The 26,875-nt window shown below is 52.2% G+C and overlaps 2 protein-coding genes across 10 annotated transcripts in view; one reads left to right on the top strand and one right to left on the bottom strand.

The window, feature by feature from the left end:
- The first annotated feature begins 54 nt into the window (after positions 1 to 54).
- GTF3C5 (general transcription factor IIIC subunit 5) lies at positions 55 to 7,500 on the top strand. The gene is made up of 11 exons (XM_079324613.1): positions 55 to 225; positions 800 to 1,022; positions 1,246 to 1,444; positions 2,275 to 2,470; positions 3,131 to 3,235; positions 3,675 to 3,789; positions 4,437 to 4,517; positions 5,007 to 5,104; positions 5,756 to 5,838; positions 6,128 to 6,270; positions 6,858 to 7,500. Exons 1-11 carry the CDS (start codon positions 73 to 75, stop codon positions 7,013 to 7,015), a joined length of 1,554 nt encoding a protein of 517 aa, XP_079180739.1. The 5' UTR covers positions 55 to 72; the 3' UTR covers positions 7,016 to 7,500.
- A 597-nt stretch (positions 7,501 to 8,097) lies between these two features.
- Positions 8,098 to 26,875, bottom strand: part of RALGDS (ral guanine nucleotide dissociation stimulator) — a 55,805-nt gene continuing 37,027 nt past the window's right edge. For 3 of the 9 annotated variants that reach the window (XM_079324598.1, XM_079324595.1, XM_079324593.1), the window contains exons 2-18: positions 16,039 to 16,149; positions 15,438 to 15,631; positions 15,016 to 15,090; positions 14,691 to 14,884; positions 14,213 to 14,334; positions 13,862 to 14,077; positions 13,641 to 13,744; positions 13,227 to 13,311; positions 12,497 to 12,574; positions 12,315 to 12,401; positions 12,004 to 12,036; positions 11,727 to 11,848; positions 11,473 to 11,568; positions 11,143 to 11,344; positions 10,597 to 10,956; positions 10,357 to 10,471; positions 8,098 to 10,089 (exon numbers count right to left, since the gene is read on the bottom strand). In XM_079324598.1, the coding sequence (XP_079180724.1) occupies positions 9,914 to 10,089; positions 10,357 to 10,471; positions 10,597 to 10,956; positions 11,143 to 11,344; positions 11,473 to 11,568; positions 11,727 to 11,848; positions 12,004 to 12,036; positions 12,315 to 12,401; positions 12,497 to 12,574; positions 13,227 to 13,311; positions 13,641 to 13,744; positions 13,862 to 14,077; positions 14,213 to 14,334; positions 14,691 to 14,884; positions 15,016 to 15,090; positions 15,438 to 15,631; positions 16,039 to 16,149 (2,370 nt within the window). In that variant the 3' untranslated portion in view covers positions 8,098 to 9,913. The remainder of the gene's footprint in view (positions 10,090 to 10,356; positions 10,472 to 10,596; positions 10,957 to 11,142; positions 11,345 to 11,472; positions 11,569 to 11,726; positions 11,849 to 12,003; positions 12,037 to 12,314; positions 12,402 to 12,496; positions 12,575 to 13,226; positions 13,312 to 13,640; positions 13,745 to 13,861; positions 14,078 to 14,212; positions 14,335 to 14,690; positions 14,885 to 15,015; positions 15,091 to 15,437; positions 15,632 to 16,038; positions 16,150 to 26,875) is intronic. The other 6 variants (XM_079324599.1, XM_079324597.1, XM_079324594.1 and 3 more) reach the window with 2 other exon arrangements.

Here is a 26,875-nt window from a genome sequence, read left to right as displayed (position 1 = left end):
GGAACCGTCGTGCGGCGGAACGTTGGTGCCGCGGCCCGGGGGGCGGCGCCGGGCCGGGCCGGGCCGGCGGCAATGGCGGCAATGGCGCGGCAGCGGGGCCCGCGCGGCTCGGCCGTGCTGGAGCTGCCCCGCGCCCCGCGCTTGGTGTGCGTGGAGTACCCGGGGCTCGTCCGCGATGTCGGGGCCATGCTGCGGACGCTGGGAGGAGAGCAGGGGGTGTCGCGGGTGAGTGGGCCCGGGGCTGTGAGAGGGGCGGCGAGGCTGGCGCAGACCCTGGGACTGCCCCCACATGGGACCCTCTGTGTGAGTCGTTCAGCCCAGCACGTCCCCACACAGCGCTTTTGTGTGCTTTGGGGGTGATGCCGCTTCCCTGCTGTCCCCGAGCTGGGATTCAGGTAAAATCACGGAATAATAGAATGGTTTGGGTTGAAAGGGACCATAAAGTTCATTCAATTCCGCCCTCTTGCCATGGGCAGGGACACCTTCCACTAGACCAGGTTACTCCAAACATTTGGACATTTCCAGGGATGGGGCACCCACAGCCTCTGTGTGCAACCCGTGCCAGGACCTCCCCACCTGCACAGGGAACAATTTCTTCCTAATATCCAGGATACTATACTTTTAACTTATTTCCTCCTGATCCCTGGAGTGGCTGCAATGCCTGTGATGTGGGGCAGGAATGCTCCCCCTGGGGCTGTGTGAGGGGAAAACCCGGTGCCTGTGGCAGCGTGTGGGGCTGGGGGCTGCACAGGGGTGCAGGGTGGGCTGCTGACAGGGGCTGTGCCCCCTTTGCTGACAGATCTACGCTGACCCTGCCAAAAGGCTGGAGCTGTATTTCCGCCCCAAGGACCCCTATTGCCACCCCGTGTGTGCCAACCGCTTCCCCACCTCCACCATGCTGCTCAGGGTCAGGAGGAGGAGCAAGAAGAAGCAGCAGTTGGACACCCAGGAACAAATCCAGCCAGAAGTCCAGTTTGAGATGGAGATTCTTGGGATTGTCACCACTGTTTATAAATTTCAAGGTAACTCGTGGGATTGTGTGCATGTGGCATAGGGGTGAGTGGGTTGGGTGGGAAAGGGAAGTGTTTCACCCTGCTGGATGGAAAATCAAGTGTCCTGTTGTTACAGCCTCCTTGCTGGATAAACTTGTGCATAAACTTGTCAGACTCCTGCTCCTGAATGTTGAGTGTGAAAAATATTGTTGAATTCACAACAAACCTCAGTTTTAACTTTTCTTTCTTACAGGAATGTCTGACTTCCAATACCTGGCAATGCACTCTGGCCCTGATGGCAAACAAACCTCCATGTATGACAAAGTCCTGATGCTCAAACCAGAGAAGGAAGAATTTTTCAATAGGGACTTACCTCTTTACATCCCACCACCCATTTTCTCTCGTCTGGACACTCCTGTGGACTATTTTTATCGCCCAGATATACAGCACAGGTCAGTGCCTTTTCTCATGATACATCTTACATGTATTTCCCCCTTTTAATTTGCTGCCTTTTGCTGTTTTATCCCTCTTGATTTGGCACAATAGAGGCAGAACCAGCCAGAAACTGCCTGGAAGTGGCAACCTCAACAAAATTCCACTTGAGGATTTGCCAGGTGAGGGGAGCTGGGGGTGAGGTGAAGATGATGCCTCTCCCAGCTCACCCCACACAGTAAGGGATGCAGGACACAGCTCCTGCCTGCTTCCACAGGGCTGAAGCCAAGGGCAGGGTTTCCCAGGATTGATGCCATGTGCTCCTGTGTCCTCCTGGCCACAATTGCCTTTGCCAGAAGAACAACCTGGGAGATCTCCCACAATAAACATCTTTCATTTTCTCATCGCTGGCCTTGACTGGCACTTTTTAAAGAAAAAGAAATTTCCAGATTGAGTTGGTACCTGCAGTTGCCTCTTGCTTTGCCCCTGACCCACTGGATAGCTGCAGGTGCTCCAGGAGAGAAAATGGAGAGGGAGAAGCCTTTCCAACACATTTCACCTTTCCAACACATTTCACCTTTCCAACACATTTCACCTTTCCAGCACATTTCATACACATCAGTTTCAAGTGCTGGAGGGTTTTTTGCCACCCAGGGCAGAGCTCCTCTGTCAGTGTGCAAAGGGATTAGTTTTGAAGATTTGGGGTTTATTTAAATTTGAATTTTCTTTCTTCAGAGGTGCCATGAGAGTCTTTTATGGTTCCAGTGTGTGACCAAGGGAGGTTGGGCCAAAGTTAAACCAACCCATTGCTCACCTGGCTGAGTCTCTTTTGTCTTTCCCTGTTCCTTAGGGAGGGGTACAACAATCCCCAGGTGTCTGGTGAGAACCTGATTGGCCTCAGCAGGGCCCGGCGTCCACACAATGCCATCTTTGTCAACTTTGATGATGAAGAAATCCCAACTAAACCACTGGATGCTGCTGTACAGAACTGGAAGAAAGTGTGCACCAATCCTGTGGATAAAAAGGTGGAGGAGGAGCTGAGAAAGGTGTGTGCCTTACTCCTGATAATTTTGAAATTAAGGGGCTCTCAGGCAAAAATATGGGAATTAGGAATAACAATTCTTTACTAGGAAAATTAAAATAGAAATGCAGTATTACAAAGAACAATCCCAAACACTGCCAGAGTCAGAATCCAAGCTGACACCCGTCAGTCAGTCAGGGTGGTGGCACAGTCCCATTCAATGGTGGCTGCATCCTCCTGCAGGGGCAGATGTGGTTCAGCTGGAGCAGTGCTCCTGGAGAAGGTGCAGTTTCCTCTGAAGCTCCAGGGATGATGTGGAAAGGTCTGGTTTTCCTCTGGAATCCAGTGGAAAGAAGGTACCTTGGTGTCCAAAATCAGCAAGTCAAAAGGCTTGGCTCCTCCCCTGGGTGGAGCATCTCCCAATAAGATTGGAACTCAATGGCCCATTACCAGATCATACATTCCTGGAGGGAGGATGGGTTGTGGAAAAGATAACGATGATTGCCCCAGCTAGTTTTTAAAGATGGCCCATTAGCAGAGAATATGTGCCAGAGAGATAAAGAATCACTATCACTACTCCACTCAGCATCAACAGATGGTGATAGAATGCACATTTCTGGCCACATCAACCCAACACACTTTGCTAAGGCCTTCCCCTGTTCTGTGCTGGTCTCTGTTATTTCAGCTCTTTGAAGCACGTCCTGTGTGGTCTCGCAACGCAGTGAAAGCCAATATCAGTGTCCATCCAGACAAGCTGAAGGTGCTGCTGCCTTATTTGGCCTATTACATGGTGAGTGGTACATCTGTGAGCAAGAGAGCATCACCTGGCTCTTCCTGGTCCTTTACCATTTCTGAGGTCCTTAAATTAAGTACCTGAGCTTAATTGAATGTAAAGAGGAAGAGGGAAGGAAATGCTTTAGAACCAAAGTTGCAGCCAAGTGACTGTTTGAATCACCTCTGCAGGTCAGGCAGACACTCCAAGGGACTGTTCACCTTGGCTGTGACCTTGCACAGGTTGGTTTGTAAAAGCACACAAATATTTGTGCTTTGATGCTTTGCCAGGTTTCAGTGTATAAATATTGGCATGGCAAGTGAGCAAAGAGTTGGTAAAATAAATATCTTTGGGCAATGAGGGAAAATATTCGAACTGTCCAAGGACCTCTGTACTGAAGGAAAATGCAACACTGTGGTGCTTTTTTGTAACCATCTTCCCTGGTGTGTTTGTGCAGTTAACAGGTCCTTGGAGAAGCTTGTGGGTTAGGTTTGGGTATGACCCCAGAAAACAGCCTGAAGCAAAGATTTATCAAGTACTGGACTTCCGAATTCGCTGTGGAATGAAATATGGTAAAAGGGCCCAACCCACAGAGCTGCTCTCTCTGCTTTCTGGTTAATCCTGGTAGTATTTTTATTTTTATGTGTTTTTCAAACTCTTTTGCCATATTTCTGCTCTGATGAACATGTCACCTTTTGAGCTCCTTGCTTATTGTAGTTCTTTCTAAAACTCCTGTAATACTTCTTTCATAGTATGCAATAGATCTTTCCAAATTTGGCACATTTTAAACTCTGACTTTCCTGCAAGCCCAAGTGGGTGTAGCAGAGCATTCTCCTCCTCACTCAGGGGAGGCACCAAGCAGGAATTCTGCTGCTTACATAGCAGCTTTTCCTCAAGGACCTCAGCATTTGCTGCAGGATGCTGGGTCTAAGACCTTGGATGTGGGGTTCCCTACTCTGATTTTGAAAAGGACAAGTTGAGGAAAAGGAGTTCTTGATGCCATCTATAAGTCCATCTGGCATCCACTCATTGACATCAGATCACATTTCCAAATTAAAAGGTTTTTGTTGATCTCTTCTCCCCACCCTACTAAAGCCAGCATATCTCAAAGACCAGCCTGCCCTTCCCACACCAGTGCAGCCCTTGTGTTCCTCAGCTGGGGATATTCTGCAGAGTGCTTGCCCTCAGTTCATGACTGGATTTTGGTTTCCACCTCTAGGTTATGCTGCTACTGACATGCCTGTGAAAGCCAAACGCAGCACGTACAACTACAGCCTGCCCATCACTGTCAAGAAACAAGGTATGCTGGGCCAGAAGGACTGCCTGGCTCTTCTTCTCTCTTTGCCCCATCTTAATCACAGGTGGTGAAGGATCTTCCTGTGTTCTAGCTGAGCCAAAACTGGAGCTTGTTTTCTGGTTATAAGATTGCTGCTGTTAAGCCAGAGAAAAATCTCCTGCTGGGAAGTGTTGTGGGAGTCTGGCTGAGCCACAATATCAGTTGGCAAGCAGGAGGGAGTTCTGCAAGCCACACTGGGAATTCAGAATTCACAGAGAATGGGGGAGTTTTCTATGTCAAAGGAGAGTAGAAAAGGTTAAAATTATGAACAAATGGGCTCTGGAAAAAGCTGCCCAAGTCAGTACTTTTCTGGGACTGTCCAGTAATATCTCTGAAGAATGAACAAAGCACATGCTCTGTTGCTGGTTGGTCTGGTTTTGTTGAATCAACAGAGAGAAGTGGCAGTCCAATATGAAAGATGTCCCTAATTAAGACTCTTTATTTTCCTTTCAGGAAGTCACACAGTCAGTGTCCATGACCTAAAACAGGGGCTGGGTTCAGCTGGCACATCTGGGGCAAAAAAGCCTCCCTCCAGCAGGTATAAGCTGAAGGTAAGCAAGACTTTTGATAACAAAACTTGAAATATCTCAGTGAAATAGGGATGTTTCCTGCTTTATCAGTCATCAAGGGATCAGCTGAGAGTGAGTTGATGTGCTCAGGTTTGCCTGGGAAGCTCCTAGTTGGATATGGCACTATGGAATATCACCTGAGTGTATTTTGTTACATGCTGCAAGGTGGAATTGGTGCTTTCCACTCTACACTTAGGTATGATGAGCATTTTGCTTCAATTGATAAAAGTGGAACTTCATGGGCAGCGAAGTGCAAAAAAATCACCATGTCTTTATCAGGTCATGCTGTAAAATCCAACAGGGTGGAATAAATAAATGAGTCTTTCCTTTGCTAGAATGAAGCCCATGATGCACTGCTAGGCTGTGACAGGCTGCAGACAGAGCTGCAGGTTGGAGAGGTGAAGTGTGTTCTGTGCACAGCAGGGCTGGTGTGACTGTGGCTGCAGGGATATTTTGGAGCATTCCTCATTCAGCTTTATCTTCTGCCACATACAGATCCATGCCTTAAAACTTGTTTCTCTTGGAAGTACCTTGTCCTTGAATCAACCCATTGGAAGTACTTTCAGTTATGCCAGAGCTGTTGTGTGACTCCATAAAATGCACATGAATTTTTTCTTTCTTTCCTCCTCTTAGGAATCTGTCTACATTTTCCGAGAAGGAGCCTTACCCCCTTACCGACAGATGTTCTACCAGCTCTGTGACTTAAATGTGGAAAGGTACTGCACTCTGACAGCTGAGTCTTAGACAGATTTCACATTTCAGTTGTTTGTACCCTGTCCATCCACCCCTCTTCCCTTGAGCAGGAACATCAGAGGTGTTTAGTTGCTCAGTAAAAACATAAAATCTTTTCACACAACCTTCCTTTCCCATCTGACAATTACCTGGATGACCAACTGTGCTATTCCAGCTCAGTGAAGTGAAATGGAAGTAAACCAATGTGTCTCATTTGAAACTCACTTCTGAGTGCAGAAAATGAATGTTTCCTTCCCTGTTGCTGCTCTTTAGCCTGCAGAAGATCATCCATCGGAACGACGGCACCGAGTCGGAATGCACGGAGCGGGATGGGTGGTGCCTTGCCAAGACAAGTGATGACCTGAGGGACAGCATGTCCCTGATGATAAAACAGATCATCAGATCCACCAGACCTGGTAAGGATGGTTTGAACATGAGGGTGTTGTAGTTAGCACTGAGGCTGAAGTGCTCCTGTATCCTCTGTGTGTTCTTTGGGGTGTAGCTCATTCCAGCACGGGATCCCTGAGGCTGCTGGCCTGCACTGGCAATGTGGGTTGGCATTAGGGATGGCTGGGAGTTAAGGTTTTCTATTTCATCTTCCCATTATCAGCCCTCAGCTTTTAAATGTGTTTTGCACAGTAATAATCAAGATCTTAATTCTGACTGACTAATCTGTCAGTGGCATTTTACTTTTTACTGATATTATTGATTGACCAAGAAGTGAGGAAATTATTTCTTTCTGATGCTGGGCCAAAGCAATAATATCCCAGTGAATGGGGTCAGAATGAGGCAGGAGAGGAGGGACAGCACTGCAGTTCTGCTCTCCTTCCTGGAGTGTGGAGACAGATTGCTCTGGGCTTGATCAGATTCTATTAAGATGTGCAATATTAGCTGTGCCCTTGAGGCTGCTGCTTTCCTCTCACATGTTCTGTGAACTCAACTGCAGATGCCCCTAGGTTACACTGAGAGCCATCACAGTGTCTTTCTTTCTTCCCAATTTAAGCTCTTTTCTCAAACACAACAAGCAGTGAAGATGGCAAAGAACAGCTGGCATATGAGTCTGGAGAGGATGAGGATGATGAAGAGGAGGAGGAAGAAGACTTCAAGCCTTCTGATGGGAGTGAAAATGAAATGGAGACAGAAATTCTGGACTATGTTTGAACTCAGTGAGCAGTGTGGCTGCTGTGGACAGAACTGTCTCTGCTCTTGCTCCTTGAGAGCCAAGGGTTCAGCATCAGGATATGGGAAAGCAGAGCTTGTACTGAGCTGATGATGTTCCCTCTGCACTGAGTGCTGGTGGGCAGCATTCTGGATGTTTGGGAGCACTGCCTGCATTTTCAGAATTGCTGGCTGAGAAACCCTCCAGCAAGCTCAACAAGCTCCCAAGAGCAAGCCCAGAATCTAAATCAGCTGGTGACACACCAGAATATGGGAGAAGCTGCATTCCCCAGTCCCATGTGTGGGAGTGCACTCTCTCCAGGTTGGTGGCCATGTGGAACATAGAAAGAGTGCCTGAGGAGGCCTGGGAGAAGAAGCAGTCCAGTGTTCTAGTTCTGCCCTTCTGCTTGTCCAGAGGGAATGAATACTATGCCATGCCTTCAGCACTGAGCTGGTCCTCTTGGAAATAAAGCCAGCAGGCAAATACACTTTCTTCAGTGAATAATTCCCTTCCTGTGATGTAGTGTTTGTTGGCCTCAGTACCTGATGAACTTCTCAGGTCTGTTTTTGACTTCCCCAGCTAGCAGTTGACAAGGACTGAATGCAGCTGGCAGAGGGGCAGAGCTTCAGGAGCACAGAGGTTGGCCATTGCCAGCTGCATTGTTCCCACCAACAGAAAGTCCCAAAAATTAAAGAGCTACTGCTGTTTTCTGGATCTTACACGTTCCCTAGTGTGTTCTGAGCAGGTCTGAAAGCTAAGCTTCCTTTTTTAAAAGGAGTAAGACCTCCTCCCTGAAGATGAGCTATGAACTGTTACAGTTGCTTTTAGAGATGCTACTTGTAACAGAAGCATAAACTAAACAAATTATAAGTGGAAAATGCAACAGTTTCAATTTGCAGGTTCAAAGGAATAAAGTTTACTTCAAAATTAACCCGTGGTCCTCATCCAAAATGCCTGTGTTTCAAAACAAAGTTGATCTCACCAGAGTGACCATAAAGTATGAACTCCCTCACAGTCAGGTCCATCCCCCTTTCTCCAGGAAGGTGCTGGCATTTTGGGGAAGGAGAACAGGACAAGCCCTGCCTTGGAGCAGAGACTTTTGAGCATCAGTATTTTATTGCAAAGACTAATTACATTGCTGTGTACAAGTCACACCGGGCAGTGTGCTCCTTCATTGAAGTGGTACAAAATACATACGGTACAGGCAGTCAGTCCCAGGGTGGGCAGGCACGGAGCAGAGGGAACACCCTCCCAAGGGTGCTGGTGCCCAGGGGAAGGGGCTTTGGGGCAGGGGGGAGGCAGGAGGCTGCCCCTGCGTCAGGGAGCCAGGAGCTCCCATCATCTGCATCGTGGGCAGCGGGGCTGGAGGAACTCCCTGCCAGCCACGCTCACACCCAAGCAGCCTCTTCCCCACCAAACCCAACCCTTGCCCCCATCCCCAGCCCCTGGAGTGTGGTGCCTGTCCTGGAGCCAGGGAAGGCACCACGACCACCTGGGAACTCTGATGGGAAACAGAAAAGATCTGCTGGAATGAAGCGCTTAAAAAACAGAGTTGGAGGCAGGAGCAACAAAAGGTCCCCCTTTGGTTAGTGTTTCCTACAATGATTAAAACAAGCATTGCTGCCCCTGCTCGAGCAATTAGTGGTAGAGAATTTGGGAGGAGGAGGCTGGCAGAGCACAGCAGAGCAATGCTGCTGCTGCTACTGCCAGCATCCCTCCCAGCAGCCTTAAATACCAGGGGAGCACAGGACAGGGACTGGGCTGTAGGGCAGGGGGAGGCTGGATTAGTAAAATGTACAAGTTTGCCTCTTCTATTTACAACCAATAAATACTGAAAAAAAAAAATCAGTAAACTTTTTTTTGTTTTATACAAAAAGAAGTCTCATTGCTGCTTCTCCCATGGTCAGTGTTTGAAAAAGTCCGGTTAAAGCCCAAGGTGAGTGGCACTTTCTGTGGGTCAGGCAGTGGCAGCTGGGGCACCTGAAGCATCTGAGCTCTCTGGCCCCTTGTGTGCCCACACAGACCCAAAGTCTCTATTTACACAGTTTCAGACAGAACTTTGCTCTCCTCTTCCTCCTCCTCCTCAGGCTGGCAGCGCTGGGGGCATGGCCCAAAGCTCCCCCTCAGCAGAAGAGACACTGGCATTTGATCTTTGGTGCAAGTTTGAACGTGGGCCTGCCCAGTCCAGCTGGAGGATGCGCTGGATCAGGAGAGGAGCGAGACCACGAGACTTCCAGCTGGGGAGAGCATGAGGCACCCACTCCATCATGGCACAGCCTCCTCCACAGGGCTCAGCACTGGTGCAGGGCTGCATCCTTCCAGCTCACCTCCCAGCCCAGGGCATCCGTGGCTTCTCCCAAGGGAAGGACGGGCAGAGCTGTGCGGTGGTGGCAACGCCAGTGATCCCAGGGAGGACAGACGTGGAGGTAACGCTGGGAAAGCTGGGAAGGAGCCTTGGCAGCCCCTTCCAGGGTGGTGGTGGCTCCTACTCTGCTCTGTCACACAGCCCCTCTGCAAGTCACTGCTCCCCAGCTCGCTCACACACAAGGCACCTACGGCAGAGGTGGGCTCCAGCTCTGGGCTGGCCGGGCTGGATGAGTGTCGCACCGTGGAAGGTTAAAAAAACAAAACAAAACAAAACATAGACAAATCCCCCCCACTGCTGCCTTCCTGGGTAGAAAAAAAAGACCTGATTGGAACGGGGGCTTGTGCAGAGAGAGGCAGAGGCCGACACCAGTTGCCCAACTCTCAGCTGTGGGTGCAGAAGGGAGGTGCACGGCCGGTGCCGTGGGTGAGGGTCATTCCTCTGCCGTGCAGGGTGGCACAAGGACCTGCCACAGCCAAGCCCGGAGCAGCTGCCCCCAAGGCCCCGTCGGTGATGGGTGGCAGTGGGGCTGAGGCTAGAAGATGCCCTTGGCGATCTTCAGGCCTTTCTGCTTCATCCTGGGCAGGGTGGAGCTGGAGCCATGCTTGATCTTCACCCCCTTGGAGAAGCCCCGCTTCTTCAGCACAAAGTCGTAGTTGGCAGCGGAGTTCATGGCGTAGAAGACATTGGCGTTGTCAGGGATCTTCAGCTCTGGAAGTGAACAAGGGTGAGGGTCAGTCAGGTGCCCTTTCCTTGAAAGGGGACCAGAGTGGGGCTGAGATTTGTCCCTCAAAGAGGGGTGCTGGGACCCCTCTTGCTATCACCTCATCCCAGCTCCAGCGTGGTGCTGCCCAGGCTGCAGAGCTGCATGATCCCAGGAAAGCCCCCACACCCCAGTACACACACACACACAGACACAGACACACACACCTCTCTCACACACACACACACACACCTCTCTCACACACACACACACACCTCTCTCCTCCGAGATGATCTGGACAAGCTCATAGTCTTCAGGCCGGTCCCCATCCAGGTTGTGTTTGGCCATGGCCTTGCGAATAACCACGGGGGTCTTGTCCTGGCTCGTCACCTGTGAGTACAGAGTGCTGTGAGCTCAGCACTGCTAAAGCCTCCCACTCCTCCCAAAATGTGCCACGCCCATATCCAAACAGGAGGAGCCACCCCTCCCTGGTGTTTCCCGGGGATGTTACTAACCAGGATGCTCTTGTACATGTTGCCGTTGTCCACAGCCAGGCTGACTCGGATGATGCAACAGTCGTCGACCTGCTGGTTGTAGAGGGGCAGCGAGAGTGAGGAGTAGCTGGAGATGCCGGAGACCGAGCGCTTGTGTGTGCGGGAGGCCGTCACCGGCGTGGAGGAGACGGAAGAGGAGGAGGCACTGCTGGAGCCTGAGCCGATGCCTGACGTGTCCAGGGAAGAGAGGGAGGTGGATTCCCAGAACTGGAGGGCAGGGAGGAGAGGGGATGCGGAGGACACAGTGGGTTTAGCTTCTCCATCGGCCACAGACGGGGCGTACCAGCGCTGGGGGAGGGAGGCCAGAGGGATCTCACTGACCTGTGACAACGGGGGACCGACACAACTACAGCCACCAGAGGCACGAGAGCCTTGCCATGCTGCCAGAGCAGCCCCCGGGCCCCCCGCCTGCTCCCCCCAGCCCTAGCCCCAGGGCAGAGGTGGGACAGTCCCCACACCATGGCCACACGGCCCTGGGACCCCTGGACCCTGCCAGCTGCCACGTACCTTCTTCTCCTGGCAGTCGGGGGACTCGGGGATGAAGCTGATGTTGATCTCCTCCACGTCGGAGCTGCTGGAGCCGGCGGAGGTGACGCTCACCGAGTCTGTGGCGTCCCCACTGCACAGGTACTGCCCACACTTGAGCTGGTCAAAGGACTTGGAGTGGGAGCTGCCACTGGCACAGGGCTCGGTGCTTGGTGGCTGCCGGCTGCCAGGAGAGAAGGGAGCAGGGTGAGGGTGTGTTTGGCTGGCAGGACAGTGGCCATGCTTGCTGCTCCCCTGCAGTGTCCAGCCAGAGATGCCCCACGCTGGCCCCACCTCCCACCAGCGACTCACTCGCTCCATCTCTTGATGATTCCGGTGTTTTTCTTGGCCTTCAACGTGTTGCTGGCTGACTCTGACAGTGGCTCAATCTCACACGACAGCCCATAGCTGGGAGGGGAGAGAAGAAGGTCTGAGCTCCCTGTGCTGCCACCAGGTGTGAGGGAGGCAGAGCAGAGAGGGGAGCACGGGACAGCTGCTGCTGTCAGAGGAAATGAGTGGTGGGACCTCCCAGGGCACCAGCACAGCCCCAGCCCCCTCCCAGTCACCTCTCAGCCTCGCTGAGCCGCTCCAGGCTGTGGAACCACTCCACAAACTGGTCCTCCTGTGTGAAGCTGTAGTTGTTGCAGGCTGACTGCAGCAGCTTGATCTGAGCGATGACTTCGAACTCCTGCAGCAAATGGAAGCCATGAGACCAGAATCCCTCCCCCAAAACTGAAGAACACCAAGTAAAAAAAGGAGAGGGATCAAGCCCAAAGTGACTGGCACAGGCTGTGATTGCACCAGGTCAGCCCTGCTGTGCAGCTGCCAGGGCAAAGCTCTCACCTTCCTTCTCTTTTCAAAGTTGATCAGCCCACCCTGGAAAAGAAAGAGGTGAAGGTCAGTATGGAGCAGGCACAAGAATATTGCTCCCACCCCTGTCTATCTCTATCTTGCTGCCACTGCAGTGTGAGTAACCCTGCTGAGAAAAAGTAGCCCATTTCCTTGGGACAGAAGTGAATGGGCAGTGTTGGATATGGGATGTGGTGTGGGACACAGGATGTGCAATGTGAGATACAAGACACATGGGGGACCAGCCTTCCTTATATCAGCCCAGGCTCTGGGAGGAAGGGGAGGACAGCGAGGAGGGTACATACATCCAGGAAATCCTTCATGGCTGTGTCCAGCATCACCAGGTCTGTGAGGAAGGTGCCAAGGTAGGGAATGGTGCCCTGCATCACACCCTGTGGAGACAGAAGGGGCAGTGGTGTCAGCAGAGCTGGGACCAGCCTGGGCAGCTGCTGGGGACAGGACACAGGGACAGCCCTGCCAGACTCACCATCTCTCGCTGCTGCTGCTGCCGCTTCTGAGCCCTCTTTGGGTTGATCTCCAAGGTGGCAAATTTGGATGTGCCCTCCTGGATGGTGGGGAGAGGTGGGATCAGCACAGGTGGGAAATTGCACTAATACCTATTAGCTAAAATTCACACCCATTTTCATTTATCTGACTTGCATTGTAGGAAAGAGGAGGAAGTCAAATGTTTTTCATGGCTCACAGAGAGAATAGCCTTAGTGAATAGGAACTGCTGCTCTCATTTCTGTAGAAATGCCTCCCTAATGGGATGTTTTGTTCTCTTTTGCATTTTGTTTTCTTTCAGTCTCTAAACCAGAGCTAGGCTGGGATCTGTGGAGAAGCTCCAGACAGAATAAAGGCATTTTTGCTGCAGCCTTTCACCAACTCCACCACCCCACTGGAATTAAGAGGACTTTGCACTGGACTGTTAACATGCAGCTGCCTCTGGGGAGAACCTGTCACCTGGTGTTCTGGATCCCATCCCAGTGCTTATCATCTATTCCCTGAACTGCTTTGCCAGCTCCAGGTAATAAATTTTAGGCACACAAACAGAAATCCCAGCCTTGATCTGAAACCCCTGCCTGTGTCCCTGACTCAGCACACCCATGCCTGTGACTCCAGCAGCTCTGCCAGGACTTTATCCCTGAAGCTGGAACACCATGGAAACCTGAGCTGCCTGCCAGGAACAGGGCAGTGCAGGTCCCCCTTCCCCCTACCTTGATGAGGAGCTCCCTGCTCAGTGAGTGGTTGTTCTCATCCGAGAAGATCTCTGAGAGCTCGTGGAATGTGCGGAAGCTCTCCCTGTGCAGGGGAAACAAGGGAAAGTCAGCAATGCTGCCAAGGTGGGGCTTCCTCCTTGGGCTCTCTTCTGCTCACCCACATGGCCCCAGTTACACTCAGCTCCAGCTGGGTCTTGCTGTTTGGGAGCTATTCCAAGGTGTTTCACATGGAAGGGTGAGGTGATGATACTTTTATTTCCTCACCCTCCTTAGGTCCCTGACACCTTACACTGGTCCCGGGTTTTGGGCACACTCCAGGAGGCAATGCTGGAGCTAAGGTGATCCCATTCACACCTTCAAGTACCATAGCAAATTCTTCCCCTTGGAACCAGCTCTGCAGGAGCTCCTTACCTCAGGACCTCATCCCAGGTCTTCTTCAGCCGGTGCACAGCATTGCACTGCAGGGCTGAGAGGATGGCTCGGAGGGAGGAGAAATTCTTCAGGATGCGGCACTCCTGGGGGCAGACAAGCAGATAACAGGATTTGGGTTAAAAAAAGCTGGAGGAGCTGCTGGTATTCCAGCATGGCAAAAGCTCATCCCCTGCATGGAGGTGGGAGGTGAGCTGTCCTACCCGAGCCACTTCGATCCACCGCTCCACCACCTTGGCCCTCTGCTGTGGCTTCAGGGACCTGTCCCCCAGACAAGTGGCAATGACACAGTTGGCCACACTGTTGAACTGGGAGACCGTGGCACGGATGGTGGGGGCCAGGTGCTCTTTGCCCTTCTTGTCCCTCTGGGACCAGATGCAGCCCAGGCAGTGGTAAGGCACCACTTTCTTGAACAGCTCCTAGAAAACAAAAGGATGAACAAGGGGTGAACAGTGTTCTCTCTGGGGAAAGAACAGGCCAGGAGGAAAAAGGGATGGGAAGAGCCAGGCCTGTGCTCAGAGCATAACTGACTCAGCTCTTGGGTGACTACTCACAGCATCCATCAGTGTGAACTGTTCTGCCACCATCTCTGGGGAGAAGGAGAGGAAATCTGGCTTCCCATCCCCAACCCCGTTCTCTTCCACCAGCTGGAAGGTGCAGCTGCCGTGGTCCACAGCTGCAGGAGACAAGGGTGAGGCTGAGCACTGCAGTGCCCACACCAACCCACACCAGCCCCCTGCAGATACCCACACCCCACCTCCCAGGCTCTTAATTCCCATCTGGCTTTGCATCTCCAAACAAGGCTCAGATAAAAGGATAGTCATTCTAAACCTGAGTGCAAGTGTCTACAGAGGATTAAAGGCAGATTAGCTAATCCAGTTAGAAATCCCACTCCTGCTGCAGTTGGATTGGCTTCATGTAAACACAGAGGGTGTTCAGCCACGTGCCTCAAGTTTTGGAGACTCTCCAACCAGCAGCATTCCCTCCACCTGCAGCCCCAAACGACCCCCACAAGCCAGGGGAGGACCCCACCTTCTGCCTCAGGCTCGCTCTGCTCTTGCTGCTGGAACTGGGCCAGCAGGATGCGGGCTCTGCGCTCCAGGTCGGAGCCGGGGATGTTGTGGCGCACGTAGGAGATGAGCTGCTTGAGGCAGGAGAAGTCGGGGGGCTTGCGGAAATCCTCCGAGTACTGATCCAGCCAGGCCCCCAGGATGGAGGAGATGGTGCTGCAGGAAGGGGGGGGAAACACAGGCAGAGAGAATCAGGTGCCAGGATTAACCTGTGTGCACGCCCAGGAGCAGAGATGGGACAACACATCCCTCCCAAAGAGCTGCCACCAGAGCACAGGCAGACTTACTTCTTCAGCTCCATCCTCTCGTCCACAGCGTGCCTGGCGTGGTCTCCATTTGCCTGCACGTGCAGTTTGCCATACCTGGTGGGGCAGAGGGGAGGCAGTGAGCACCCTGCACTCAGAGCTGCCTCTTCTCCCTCCACATCACCCCCAGCTCTGTCAAGGGGTCAGAAAGAACCTACACAGTGCCCTGCTCCCCTCCCTCTGCCACAACCTCCCTGTTACAGAAAGGAGGAAGCAGCCAGCACTGCCCACCTCACTGGAACAGCTCCAGCTTTCCAGAAGTTGTATCCTCCCTGCCCTGTCCCAAAAGCTTTCATATTGATGGAGCTGGGAGAAGCCACCAAACCTCCAAGGCATTGCAGCAAAAGATGCTGGGGCTTTTCTGGCCACCCCAATCTGTGTTCTGGGGCTCAGGGCAGCCTCACCTGTTGAGCAGCAGGTCCAGCACTTGCTTGGTGGTGGCAAAGGCCCGGTAAGTGCACAAGAAGATGGTGACATAGGTGGAATCATTGCCCTTGAAGGCTGACACCAGGTACTCCACCAGCTTCTCCAAGGTCCCGGCTTTTATCGTCCGCACCTTACACGTCTCGTAGAGGTTTAAGGCTGACTCGTTCTCAAACTGCCAGGACAGGAGCAGAAGTCAGTGGGCTGGGTGAAGACAGACACCATCAAGTGCAAAATATTCCCAGCAGCCTCAGAAGTTCAGGTCTATACTGGGATCCCCACAGTGCCTGAGGCTCTCCTAACTGGGAAAGGAAAGCTGAGTCTCCTCAGACAGCAAAGACCAAAAACTCTGCAGCTGAGGAGGCCTGAGCACTTGGGAAACCCCAGGAAAAGCCTCAGACTTGCCAAAATCTCTAGATACAAATTGGAGTTTTTCAAAATGAGGCTGCAGATTGTTTCACCTGTGCCCCTTCCCATGCAGCAGAAGGCAGCAAGGTGCTCCCACTGCCTGCTCCCAAATCCATCCATGATTCCCATGGCAGGGAAACATCTGAATCCTCCCAGGAGGATTCCCCAGCTTACCCCCAGCCAGCGCTGCCCTTTGTTGGCTGTGTGATGGAGCTGCACTTTCCGGAGGGATATGCTGTAGATCACACCATCCTCCAGCTCCTCTCCAATCTCCTGTGTGGAGCTCTGCATGGAAAGACAAGATACACTGTGAGATAAGGACAGCAAAGTGTGGCAGAGATGCTTTTGTGGCTCCTAGGAGGGATCCCAGCAGGCCAAAGGCAGCAGCTGGCTGGCAGTGAGTCTCCCTCACCTGCTCAGAAATGCAAACCAGGTGATGCCAGTATGTCTGGCCAGCTGAGCCTGCCCACAGTGGAGCCAGGACTTTGGGAAGCTGCTCTTGGTCTGTCCCACATCCCCTGGCTCCATGTCTCAGCCTTTCAGCAAAGCCAGGCTGTGCCAATGCAAGGTGGCACCCCTCACAAGGCAGGGAAAGGGACAGTGACAGCACAGCCCAGTGCCCAGCCCTGGCTGATCCCCTCCTCTGCCTTTCCCAGGAGGTGACATTGGCTCCTGGTCTGAGCAGAGCCTCAGTGATGAGGTTCTTGGTTCTGCAGGAACCAAGCCCCCCAGTATATTTCCCTAATAAATAATCACTGTCAAACCAAGCTACCCCCCAGCTCTGGCAATGCTGGCCACAGCACAAGGCAGAAATCCAAAGCTCAAAGCTGAGGGAAATCCCAGAGGTGGGATAAGGCACAGCCAGGACCAGTCTGGACACAGGGTTCAGGCACCTCTGGGTGACAGACACCCAGCTATGAGGTTCCTATTTCTGCTCTGGAGGATGGAGAGACCAAGAATCTGGTGAGGAAAGGGGTGATGCTTCTCAGGGCACACACCTCTCCCAGCATAGACTCAGCAGCAGCTCCAGCCCCACAAGGACAATTTGGTTCCCTCCTCCTCCTCCCTAACCACACTCTGCTGAGTCAGTGCCTCCCTTAAGAAGATTTATCCAGATCCTTTCAAACACTGCAGGGATCTCCCCCGCCCTCCATCCCCCTCACCAAATGGCAGGACATGGATGAGCACACACCAAAACCCACAGCTCAGCAGAAGGAGAAAATGCCCAAAAGCAGTAAGCTGGCTGGAGGGGGAGGTGACCATCACTGGGACACAGGGCTGTGGGGACAAACCTCTCCTGCCAGAGGCAGCCCACAGATTTCCTTGCAACTGCTCCTCAAAGAGCCCTGAGCATGACAACAACACAGCACTCACTGAGGAAAAAACTGCCAGGAAAGGGCTTAGGATGGAGGCACAGAAGTGATGCTGCTCCCTGCAAAAAATTCTCCTCCAAACTGCCCCTGTGAACATGGGGACAGCCACAGCCAGGGCCCCAGGCTCAGAAGAGGCTGCACCCCTCAGGAGACAGGAGCAGAACAGGAGCACAGGACCCTGAGTGACCCTTTAACCACCCTCCTTTATCAGCAGCACCACAGCAGTGGGCACTGCTCTGTTATCACACCCTGCTCAAGCTCGTTCATCACTAGGAATCAAGGCAGGGAAGCACAGCCAGCTCAGAGACTGAGGGCAAGCTGGAGAAAGCCTCTCATTCATGGCTGTAATGAATGAGGGCAGAGAATCCCCCTGGGCAGGGTTACTGACTTTTTCACTTTCTGCTGAACCTGCTTTTCTCACTTCATGCCAGACTATTGGAGAGGTTTGGTTTGCTGAAGCTGAAGGAGCTGTGAGGCTCTGCTGTGAACATCAGGAGCCTTTCCCAGGGTTCACTGGCTTCCAGACCAACCCCAGAGCACCTGCATGAGGCAGCAGACACCAAACATCCTCCCTGGCACCTGTGTCTGTCCCTCTCTTGTTCTGTGCTCTGGGAAAAATTATGGCACAAATTTGTGCACAAGTACACTGCCTTGGGAACTGACACAACCTTGGGAGAGAGCTGCCAGCACAGCTAAAGCTTTGTGTCCACCCTGGATCAACCAGCTACACTGACAGCACCTTACCAAGCTGGCCAAGTAGCCTTTCTTCCAACAAAAAAAAAAAAAAAAAAAAAAAAAAAAAAAAAAAAAAAAAAAAAAGGAAAAACTTCCCAATTTGTCCCAATTTGGCTCTTTCCCAGTCTTCATCACCCAACCTGCACATCAGCCTCTGTGTACCTCTCATTTTAGCTGAGAGGAAAGCTCTGGGTCCAGCAGGACCAGAGCCCTGAACAATCTAACTCAGCAAAGAGATTTGGCTGGGCACTTGTAAACCCCAGACAAAAATATCAAGAAAAGTCAGATGCTTGCTGACATGCAATTAAATTCATAAATTAAATCATATGGGAGGAAAAAACCACCTCAGGATCAACCCATGAATCATTGGCAGCTGCTGTGCAACTCCAGTGGAAAGTATTGCCACAACTGTGCAGGGTTTTCACTCTGCATGTCACGTGCAGGGGATGCACTCCATTCTGATGTGCATGAAAGCAAATTTCATTTCCTTCCCATATCCCAGACTGTCAGATTCATTCATTTTTTGCCTTGCTGACTGGTGTGATATCCCCAAAGTTCCCCCTTTGCAAACCACACACGAAGGCAGCGGTCTGCAGGCTCCTGCCAAGAGCCAGGAGAGCTGCTACACTGGGACATTCTAAAATTTGGCTATTTATATTCTGTGTGAGCTTCCTCTTTCCTCCGAGATGCTGATTGTGCATTCCACACACGCTGCTTAAAAACCAACCCAGCAAAAAAGCAGCAGCAGGACAGAGCCAGAGGAGCCTCATTCCAACACCTGCACCAAGCACACAGTCCTGCCCTGGCAGATGAGGTGGGAGCAGGGCAGGGAGAAACTCAAATCCTTGACCTGTGGGTTATGTTTGTGCCATCCACTCAGAATCCTGCACTCACACCAGGATTTCCAGCAAGTCAGCCAAAGCTGAATGCCTTCAAAATGGTCTCTGCAGAGATGAGTGCTGGTAAATATTGCAACAGTCACTGTTCCCCACTGCCTGCCCTGCACATCTGCTGGAATTTTCTGCCTCTCACAAGAAGGGAACATGAGTCAGGCTCAGCCAGCACACAAATCTTCCTCCACCTCAGCCTGAGGGTGGAACAGGTGAACAGCCCCTTCTGTTGGCACAAGGGATGAATCCAACAGGCCCAGGATTGATTTTTAAACATCTGCAACAATATTTGATGGTTATGGCATCTGTGCCTTCCACCAAACTCATACAGGTGGGATCAGCAGCCCAAAAAGTGAGATCTAACACATTTCAAAATGGTCACCAAGAAAAGGGAAGACAGAGAAACATGAAGGTTTGGTTTGATTTCTCCAGCTCAGTTTGGTTCTCTCCAAACATCAAGAGAAAGGCCTCTGGCTGGAAGGACACAAGGAAAAACCACATGTTTAACTCTCCCCAGTTGTGCAGAGCAGAGGCTTTTGCAGAAGCAGCCGTGAGTGAACTCTGCAGGAGTTCATCCCCTGAAATATGAAACGGGAGGTCTGCACCAGATGGCTGCCCTGGGCCTGGGGACTGCCTCTTCCAATTGCAGCCAGCCCTGCAGCTCCCACTGATGGTTCAAAGCTTTTGTGACTACACCAGGGAGGAATTCCTGCTCCGTGCAATAAACTCTTCTGCTCTGGTGAATGTTCTTGTACTCGGTGTGGTGTCAAACCCCACCTCTCCACACAGAGGATTAATAAGGAGCTCCCAGATGCAGCCAAGGCTCCTGAGCCTGGAGGAAGGGTGTGAGGGACCTGAGAGGCAGGCAGAGAGCAGCAGCAGGACTCTGCCTTCAGCTCTTCCCCACAGATGAAAGGAGGGGAAAATGCAAAAGTCAAACAGCAAAGCAAAACATTGGCATGGGCTCTGCATTTTGGAAAGTGTTTGAGCTCAGTCACAAAGGTGGTTTTAGTAAGACAAGAGCAAAGTGCAGGATTAAGTGTGAGCATGGCAGCATCCCCACACTTACACACAGACAATTACCCAACAATTACCAGGTCTTAAGAGCTCTGGTCCCATGTGCCCCGGGTTAGCACTGGCCTCCAAAGGCACAAAAATAATGAACTGCTAGTGGAAAAAGGTATTAATTTCAGCACACGTGGAAGAGGCACAACTGCTTAAAGTGCTTTTGCTGATGCTCTCTGGATCACAGCTGGTTTAACAATCAAGATATTAATGTTATTCTGTTCCCTTTTCAGTCAAGTTACACAAAATGCCTGTTCTATAGACAGGTACAGAGCAGCACTGGGAGCATCTCTGCACCGTGATTTCAAAGGGGCTGCTGCTACCAGCCACAAGAGAGGAGCAGACACTTACCCTGCCCATGGGAAGCCAGGAATGTGTGCCTGTTGGGAATTAACAGTCCCACTGGCTAACAAGACAAAAAAAGGCAGAGCTGAGCCTCGGAGACGTCACCTGAGGTTTCCCATTGAAGCTCCGTGCTTGCACAACTCAAAAGAACTTGATGAAAGGGGGAAAAGCCAGAAACAGCAAGAGGGAGTTTGGCATTTACAATCCCCAGCCCCTTCTCAGAATAATCCTTTCCACTAGCAAGGGGAAATGGGCCTTTCCAGAAATGAAAGGAACCAGCTCCAGCACAGCCCGTGTCCCCCGTGGCGACACCAACCCCAGGTCACTTTCATTTCACCCTCAGGAGCAAACCCTGAACCCCTGCAAGGAACAACAGCAACTTTGGGTCCTCTTATGCAAACCTGAGCGTATGACATTATGTAAAAGGAAATAGGAAAAAAGCCACCCCCGGGTAGTGAAAGGAAAACAAGCTCAGTTCTGTGAAGTGAAGATAAAGACCGCAAAAGCAGAAGAACCCTCTGTCCTACACGTCCAAAATAAGCACACACAGCACAACACTCTTCCCCATGGGGACCTCCAGGCAAAAAACCCTGCAGTGGCTGTTCCCCCACAGCTCTGCCTCAAGGGATCTTCCACTGCTGGCACTCACAGTTTCCTTCCCCTGGCTGTGCTCAGGAAGGCCACAAGGACTACCCAGAGTGACAAACATCCCCTGTTCCAGGGGAAGGAAAGGTGCCCACGCTGCTGACTCACAGCATGGCCTTTGGAACAGCAGCAGCCCCACTGGGGGCAGGAGCACTTCTGCTCCAAACATCACCCCAGCCATGGCCATGGTGGCACTGGGGTTCTTTCCAACTGGGCAAGTTGATCTCCCACTGTCTCCTTTCCCCCTGAGTGCTCCTGGCACTGCTGATGGAGCTCAGTCCCCAGCCACTGCTCCCCATGCAGAGATGTTCAGCAGAAAGACAGAGTTCCTTTGGGTTTTCAACACTCTCTGCCTTCCTTCCTGCCTGCTCTGAGCTGCCTCAAACCAGGACTGATTCCAGCAGCCCATTAAAACACAGCAACCAAAGGGGAAACAGGAAAAGAACAGAAAAAGGGCCAGAAGCTAAACTTAAACCCACCATGAAAAAGGGGTGGTTTTGCCAGGACACCAGGCCAGTGCAACAGCTGAGGGCCTGTTCTCTCCCCATCACTTGCTGGGCTCTCCTGACATTCTGCTCCAGGTGTTTTGGCACTGAAAGCTGTGCCCCAGGGGAACAGCCCTGGGGCCAGTGCAGGATGGGGCAGAGAGGCCACACCACCCCATATCTGCCTCTTGTGGGCATCTTACAGCTCCTCCCTCGGGCTCTGTGGGTCCTCAGCAGCTCAGATGCTGTGTCTGTGAGCCAGAGGGGCTGCAGAGGGTATCCAAAGGCAGCCTTCTCCACCCTGGCAGCCTGGGGAGAAGCAAAGCTGGCAGAACAGTTACCAGAGGCATCTTGTGACTCACACACAGTGAGTCAGTGGCTGGAGCAAGGATTAGGGGCTCAGTGCTTGAGTTCAGGAATGAGACAGAGCAGATACACAGGATTCTTCCCCATTTGCTCCTGGTTTGCTTTTAGAGAAAACTAAAAGCCTTCTCACATGGAGAGACTTTTTCACTCTTTTTGTGGTTTGGAAATCAAACCTCTGCATGTCCACTCCATCCTCAGCCTTCATGGTGCAGGATCAGACCCCTGAGGTGGGAGAATGTAGATGCTGGGGGATCAGCCTGACAGAGGCATTCCCCAGGGAAAAGCAAACTGCAGCCACAGCAGGGATGACTGATGAACTGCAAACCCTGTGTTTCCTACAGCCAGGAGTTGTGCACCCCATACAGAAACACCAGCAGAGCAGGACACCCTCGTGTCCCCTCCCAGAGGACGTGCTGGGATGGGCTCCCCTCACAAGCTATTCGAAGAAAACTGAGTGCAGCAGGTTTTGCTTCCTCTCTAAGTCGATGGCAAAAAAAAAAAAAAAAAAAAAAAGATCCTGCCAACACAGCAGATCTGGCTCTTGCTCCACAGCCCTGAGCTTGTGATGGCCCTGCAGCATCCCTGCCCTGAGCCAACGCCTGCACAGGAGCAGGCTCAGAGCAGAGGGACTCACAGAGCAACTGCTCTGCCTCCAACTCACCCACACCCCCGGGGCATTGCTGGAAGTGAAACCAGAACGACACGGCTGGTGAAAAACGGTGCATGAAAAATTAATACAGGTACTGCTCTGCAAGGTTAAATAAAGATTGATTGTCTCATCTCAAGTCATTTCTGCTCAGAAGAAAAGGTTTGTGTTTTACCAAGATGGAACAGAAATATCTGTAAAAAAACCCAAGTAACTGAAACAAGCTCAAAAATTGATTTTTTTTTTTTTCTGGGTGTACAGTAGCACCTGGAAGTCACATGCAACATGACAGTTCCCCAGTGCCTTGTTCAAACGTGAATTAAAACATGAGGGGTGTCCTGAAGAGTTCCAGCCTGCCCAACCTAATGCTACTCTATTGATTCCACTCTGAAGCAGGGCTCTGCTGCACCAAATGTGTTATTTCTGCAGCACCAAGAGCTGCCAGGTGTATTGGGAAAGGGATGGAGGTGAGGCTGGCACTCAGAGCTGATGTTCCTTGAAACTGATTGGAATTGTCACACCTAAAATGTCAGTCCTGGCCTCACACATGCTCACCAGGACACACAGACTTGTTCCCTGTGGCAGATCCAGGGCAGAGCTTGTCCTTTGAACAGATCAGCACCTGCAAGTGACTTCATCTCACCAAAGTCTTTACATTCCCAGAGATTCAAAACCTTGAATACTCTCCAGCTCTCAGCCCATGCACCTGCCCAGACACCAAAAAAATTGTTTTAAGAAATATCAGCTGCAATAAAATCATCTCCTTTTGCCAAACCTGCCTCTTGCCCTGGCATATCCATGTCACCTGGGCACAGACCTGCAGCCTGAGCAAGGTGGGATATGCAGGAAAGTCAAAGGAAAGATCACAATTGTAAGGTGTAAAATACCAGCCCAGCCCCAGGAGGAGATTTTCAGTCCCATGCCATGCTGAACTATCCCACTGGTCCTACACTGACATTTCCAAAGAGTTCCACCACACAGTATTCCCAAGCAGCCTGGTTAAGATGTAAGTGTAAATATCTGTGCAGTAACTCATGTGTTGCAGCTTGCAGAGGAGAAAAGACAACAAACCCACAAATTTTGAAGATGCACATATTTGACTGGCCAGGCTGGGGGCTGTCCAAAACCCACAGCCTCGCCTGGCCACACTCTGGCTGACACAAACTGCACCTTCCCCCTCCGCTTCCATTCCAACAAGGTTAATTTCAATGTAGCTGAGACACATCCTTAGCATAGATAAGCTGCACCGAAATAAACCCCAGCGAAATAAACGTGTCCACCCATGTGTTTACTCTGCCTTACATCAGCTGACATTCCCTGCACCAAACCTGCTGTGACCCAACATGGGCAAAGCTTTGGCGTCCCCATGCCGCGGGCACAGGCTGTGTGCTGGGATGTCCCCAACCCAGGCTGGCTCTGCCAGTCAATGGCAGCACTGTGCTGCTGGGGCCGCCGAGGGGCTCGCAGGGACAGGCTGATGGCTCGCTCTGCGTGCGTGTCTGCACCCGGGTGACCCAGTAAACAGCTGAAGCAGAGAAAATGCAGGAACAATCCAGCGCGGGGAGGCAGAGATGGTGAAAGGGCCGCGGGAATAAATGCGCGCCTTTGTTGTGCGGCCGTGCCCAGCTCCCTCCCCGGCCGGGATGACGCTCGGCTCCTCCATTTGCTGCTGCCTTGTGCTCGTCCCAGCCTCCTCCTGACACCCGCAGCCCCAGTGTGTCCCAGCACAGCCCAGCTGTGGATTTCAGCCCATCCCCTTGGCCCCGCTGACATTCTCCCCTTGCACAGTGTCCCGCTACTCGTTCCCCTCCCCGCGGGAAGGTGGAAGAGGCAGGAGCCTCTTCTGCTTTGTAATCAACAAAATCTCACCTTGGGAGTATTACTTAAATAGGTGTCAGCGAGGCAGGAGGTGCTACACGAGCAGGTGTCAACAAGCTGACACCTGGGGGGTGCAGTCGGGATGCTCTGCCAGCTCCAGGTGATTTCCACACTGAGGCAAATTAGATTTTATGATTAACTGGCACCTTCGGGGTGAAAACAACTGGAAAAGGATAAAAATCCAGCACCGGGAGCCTCAGCAGTGAGGTTTAGCATCCTGAGTGCTGGGTGTGCCAGATCTGCCCCACAAGGAATGTGGGTGCCCAGGCAGTGGGATGAATTCCCTCCCCAGACCCTCAGCCCTGCACTGGATGTGTGGGTTTGGCCATGGACCACGTTGGAGCAGCTCAAACACCACCCAGGTGCCTGTTCCTCCTGGCCACAGCACCTTGGGGAGCTGGTACAGGCAGGTTCCCACCCAGACTCATCTGTTCCTGCCCTGTTCATCCCCTGGGATTAGCAGCCAGCTCACCCTTCCATTTAATAAAATTATTTTGGGGTACACACCCTGGGATACCCAAAAAGCAGAAGTGCACAGTGACCATGGAGCAGCATCAATGTGAAGATGGCAGAAGTGCCCACCTTCCTTCTCTGACTCCTTTCCTTTGATGTTCCCTGCATTAAAACAGGTTAAGCCTCAAACAGATGCTCCCAGAGCTGACTTTTGCTGAGGAACACACCAAAATCCATGGGAATGAGGACTGGAAAAGATGGAGTTTGTGGGATAACCCCCCAAGAAGCCCCTCAGGGAATAAGTGCTTGTTGTGACACTGGGGTGATGCATAGCTCCACTCTGAGTCACCCCAGCACTGCCAGGGAAGAACCAGCCAAGCCTGTCCTGTCTTCGTGCCAGTTCTCACTGTTGCAACTGGGACTGAATCGAGTAAACCACATTGTCCAGAAATCCAGTAATGCCAGTGACTGTCACCAGCAAGGGACACCGCCAAGCACGGCTCAGCACGGGGCTCCTGCTCAGCAAACTGCAGCTGGGACCAGCTAGCCATTCAAAACAGAGCCAAAAGCAAACAGATCTGGAGGAAAGCTGGGCTGCTTTAAGATGATAAACCAGCCTGAGAGTTGGCCTAGCCCTGGATGGCCTGCAGTGACTGTTGGGGTCGCAGCACAGGAGGGTTGGGGGTGACAGCATCAGCCCCAGCTCACATCCCCCAGCTCTGCTGCTGCTCCAGACCTTGCCAGGCCACTAACTGAGCCTTGGAGACAGGTGTCTGACCAAAATCCCCAGAGTTTCAGCCTAAACTGGAAGGTGAGGTCCTGAACCCCCAGTCACAAGGGTGGTGCTTCAGCATCCATACTGACCTCCCCCCAAAGCTGAGCTTTGCCCCTGCCAGTCCCAGGCACGGTGCTTTGCCCAGCTTGGCTACACCCTGGCTTCCTGAAGTCAGTTCCAACTCCTGGAGGTGAACCCAAAGCAAACACATAATTTCACAAACACACAGGGGCTGGAGCAGGAGCCTGGGGCAGGCTCTCAGCTTTAGAGTCTCCATGGAGACCCAACCGCTGCAAAGAGTGAGGAAAGGCTGTGTGGTTTTTCTCCATCACATGAAAAGAAGTTCTGGTAGGACGGGTAGGGAGCCCTTTGCAAAGCAGGTTTCCACACAAGCCCTCAGTTCAGCTGCTGCAGTGTGGTTAGCAGAAAGCAAAGCCACTCTAAAAATAATGCCTCAGCATTCCAGATGAAGTTGCCTCCGATGAGTTTCCTCTCCAATCTGCTCTGTTTGCAAGTTAGACCAACTTTTTTTCCCTCCCATCAGCTCCGAGGACTCGGCTGGTGCCTGGCAGCCAGAGCCATCCCCATCCTGCCCCTGCTGAGCCCGGGGCTCCCCAGGGAGCTGCTCCCACCGGCCCCACGTGTGGGGGAAGCCGCCCTTTCCCGTCCCAGCACGTTTGTGACAGCAGAGCTCACCCAAATACCAGCAGTGAAATGAAAACAAACTGCTGCAGAGCCACGCCAGGAGCCTCTGTGTGTGCTTCACCTCCGCTGGCATTCAGCTGTCACATAACTCCTGACCCTCAGGTGGAGGGAACTCGGTGTTATCTAATGTAAAAGTGCTGCCCTACAAGAACCCGCGCCAGCAGAGCCCGGGAATGTAACCGAAAACCAAAGAGGCGATTTGCATAACATCACAAAAACAAACCAAAGCCAGGTGACAGGGATGGAGGTGCTGCAGAGTCAACACTTTGCTGCACCAGGGTTTGCTCAGCACAGCCCACGCTGAACATGCTGAGAATTGGGAAAGGACTTTCCCGGCACCGCTGGCAGAGCCGTTCCCAGAGCTGTTCCCAGGGGAAAAGGGAGAAAAAGGCCCATCCACAAACACCCTTTTGCAAACCCGAGTGCTCAGAGCAGCCCTTGAAGCTCTGTCCTGCTCCCACCCCCTCCCCGTGACTCCCTTCAGGCCAACCTGCCAGCCCGAGGGGCACTGGGATTACTGGGATTACTGGGATTAGTGCTCTGTGCCCGAGCCCAGCACTCCCTTTCCCTAATGACTCGGGAGCAAAGTCCAAATGCATCGTTACTGGGACTGCTGTGACATGCAGGTGAGTCCCCACCTGGGCAATGAG

The sequence above is a fragment of the Erithacus rubecula genome, assembly GCF_903797595.1.
Source record: "Erithacus rubecula genome assembly, chromosome: 21".
Classification (NCBI taxonomy): Eukaryota; Metazoa; Chordata; class Aves; order Passeriformes; family Muscicapidae; genus Erithacus; species Erithacus rubecula.
This window is presented reverse-complemented; position numbering and strand designations above follow the sequence as displayed.

Excerpts from the sequence above, each read along its gene's own strand:
- GTF3C5 (XM_079324613.1), top strand. The coding sequence starts at position 73 with ATGGCGGCAATGGCGCGGCAGCGGGGCCCGCGCGGCTCGGCCGTGCTG. Across the intron at positions 1,445-2,274 it reads CGCCCAGATATACAGCACAG|GGAGGGGTACAACAATCCCC; the intron begins GTCAGTGCCTTT and ends CCTGTTCCTTAG. Across the intron at positions 6,271-6,857 it reads CATCAGATCCACCAGACCTG|CTCTTTTCTCAAACACAACA; the intron begins GTAAGGATGGTT and ends TCCCAATTTAAG.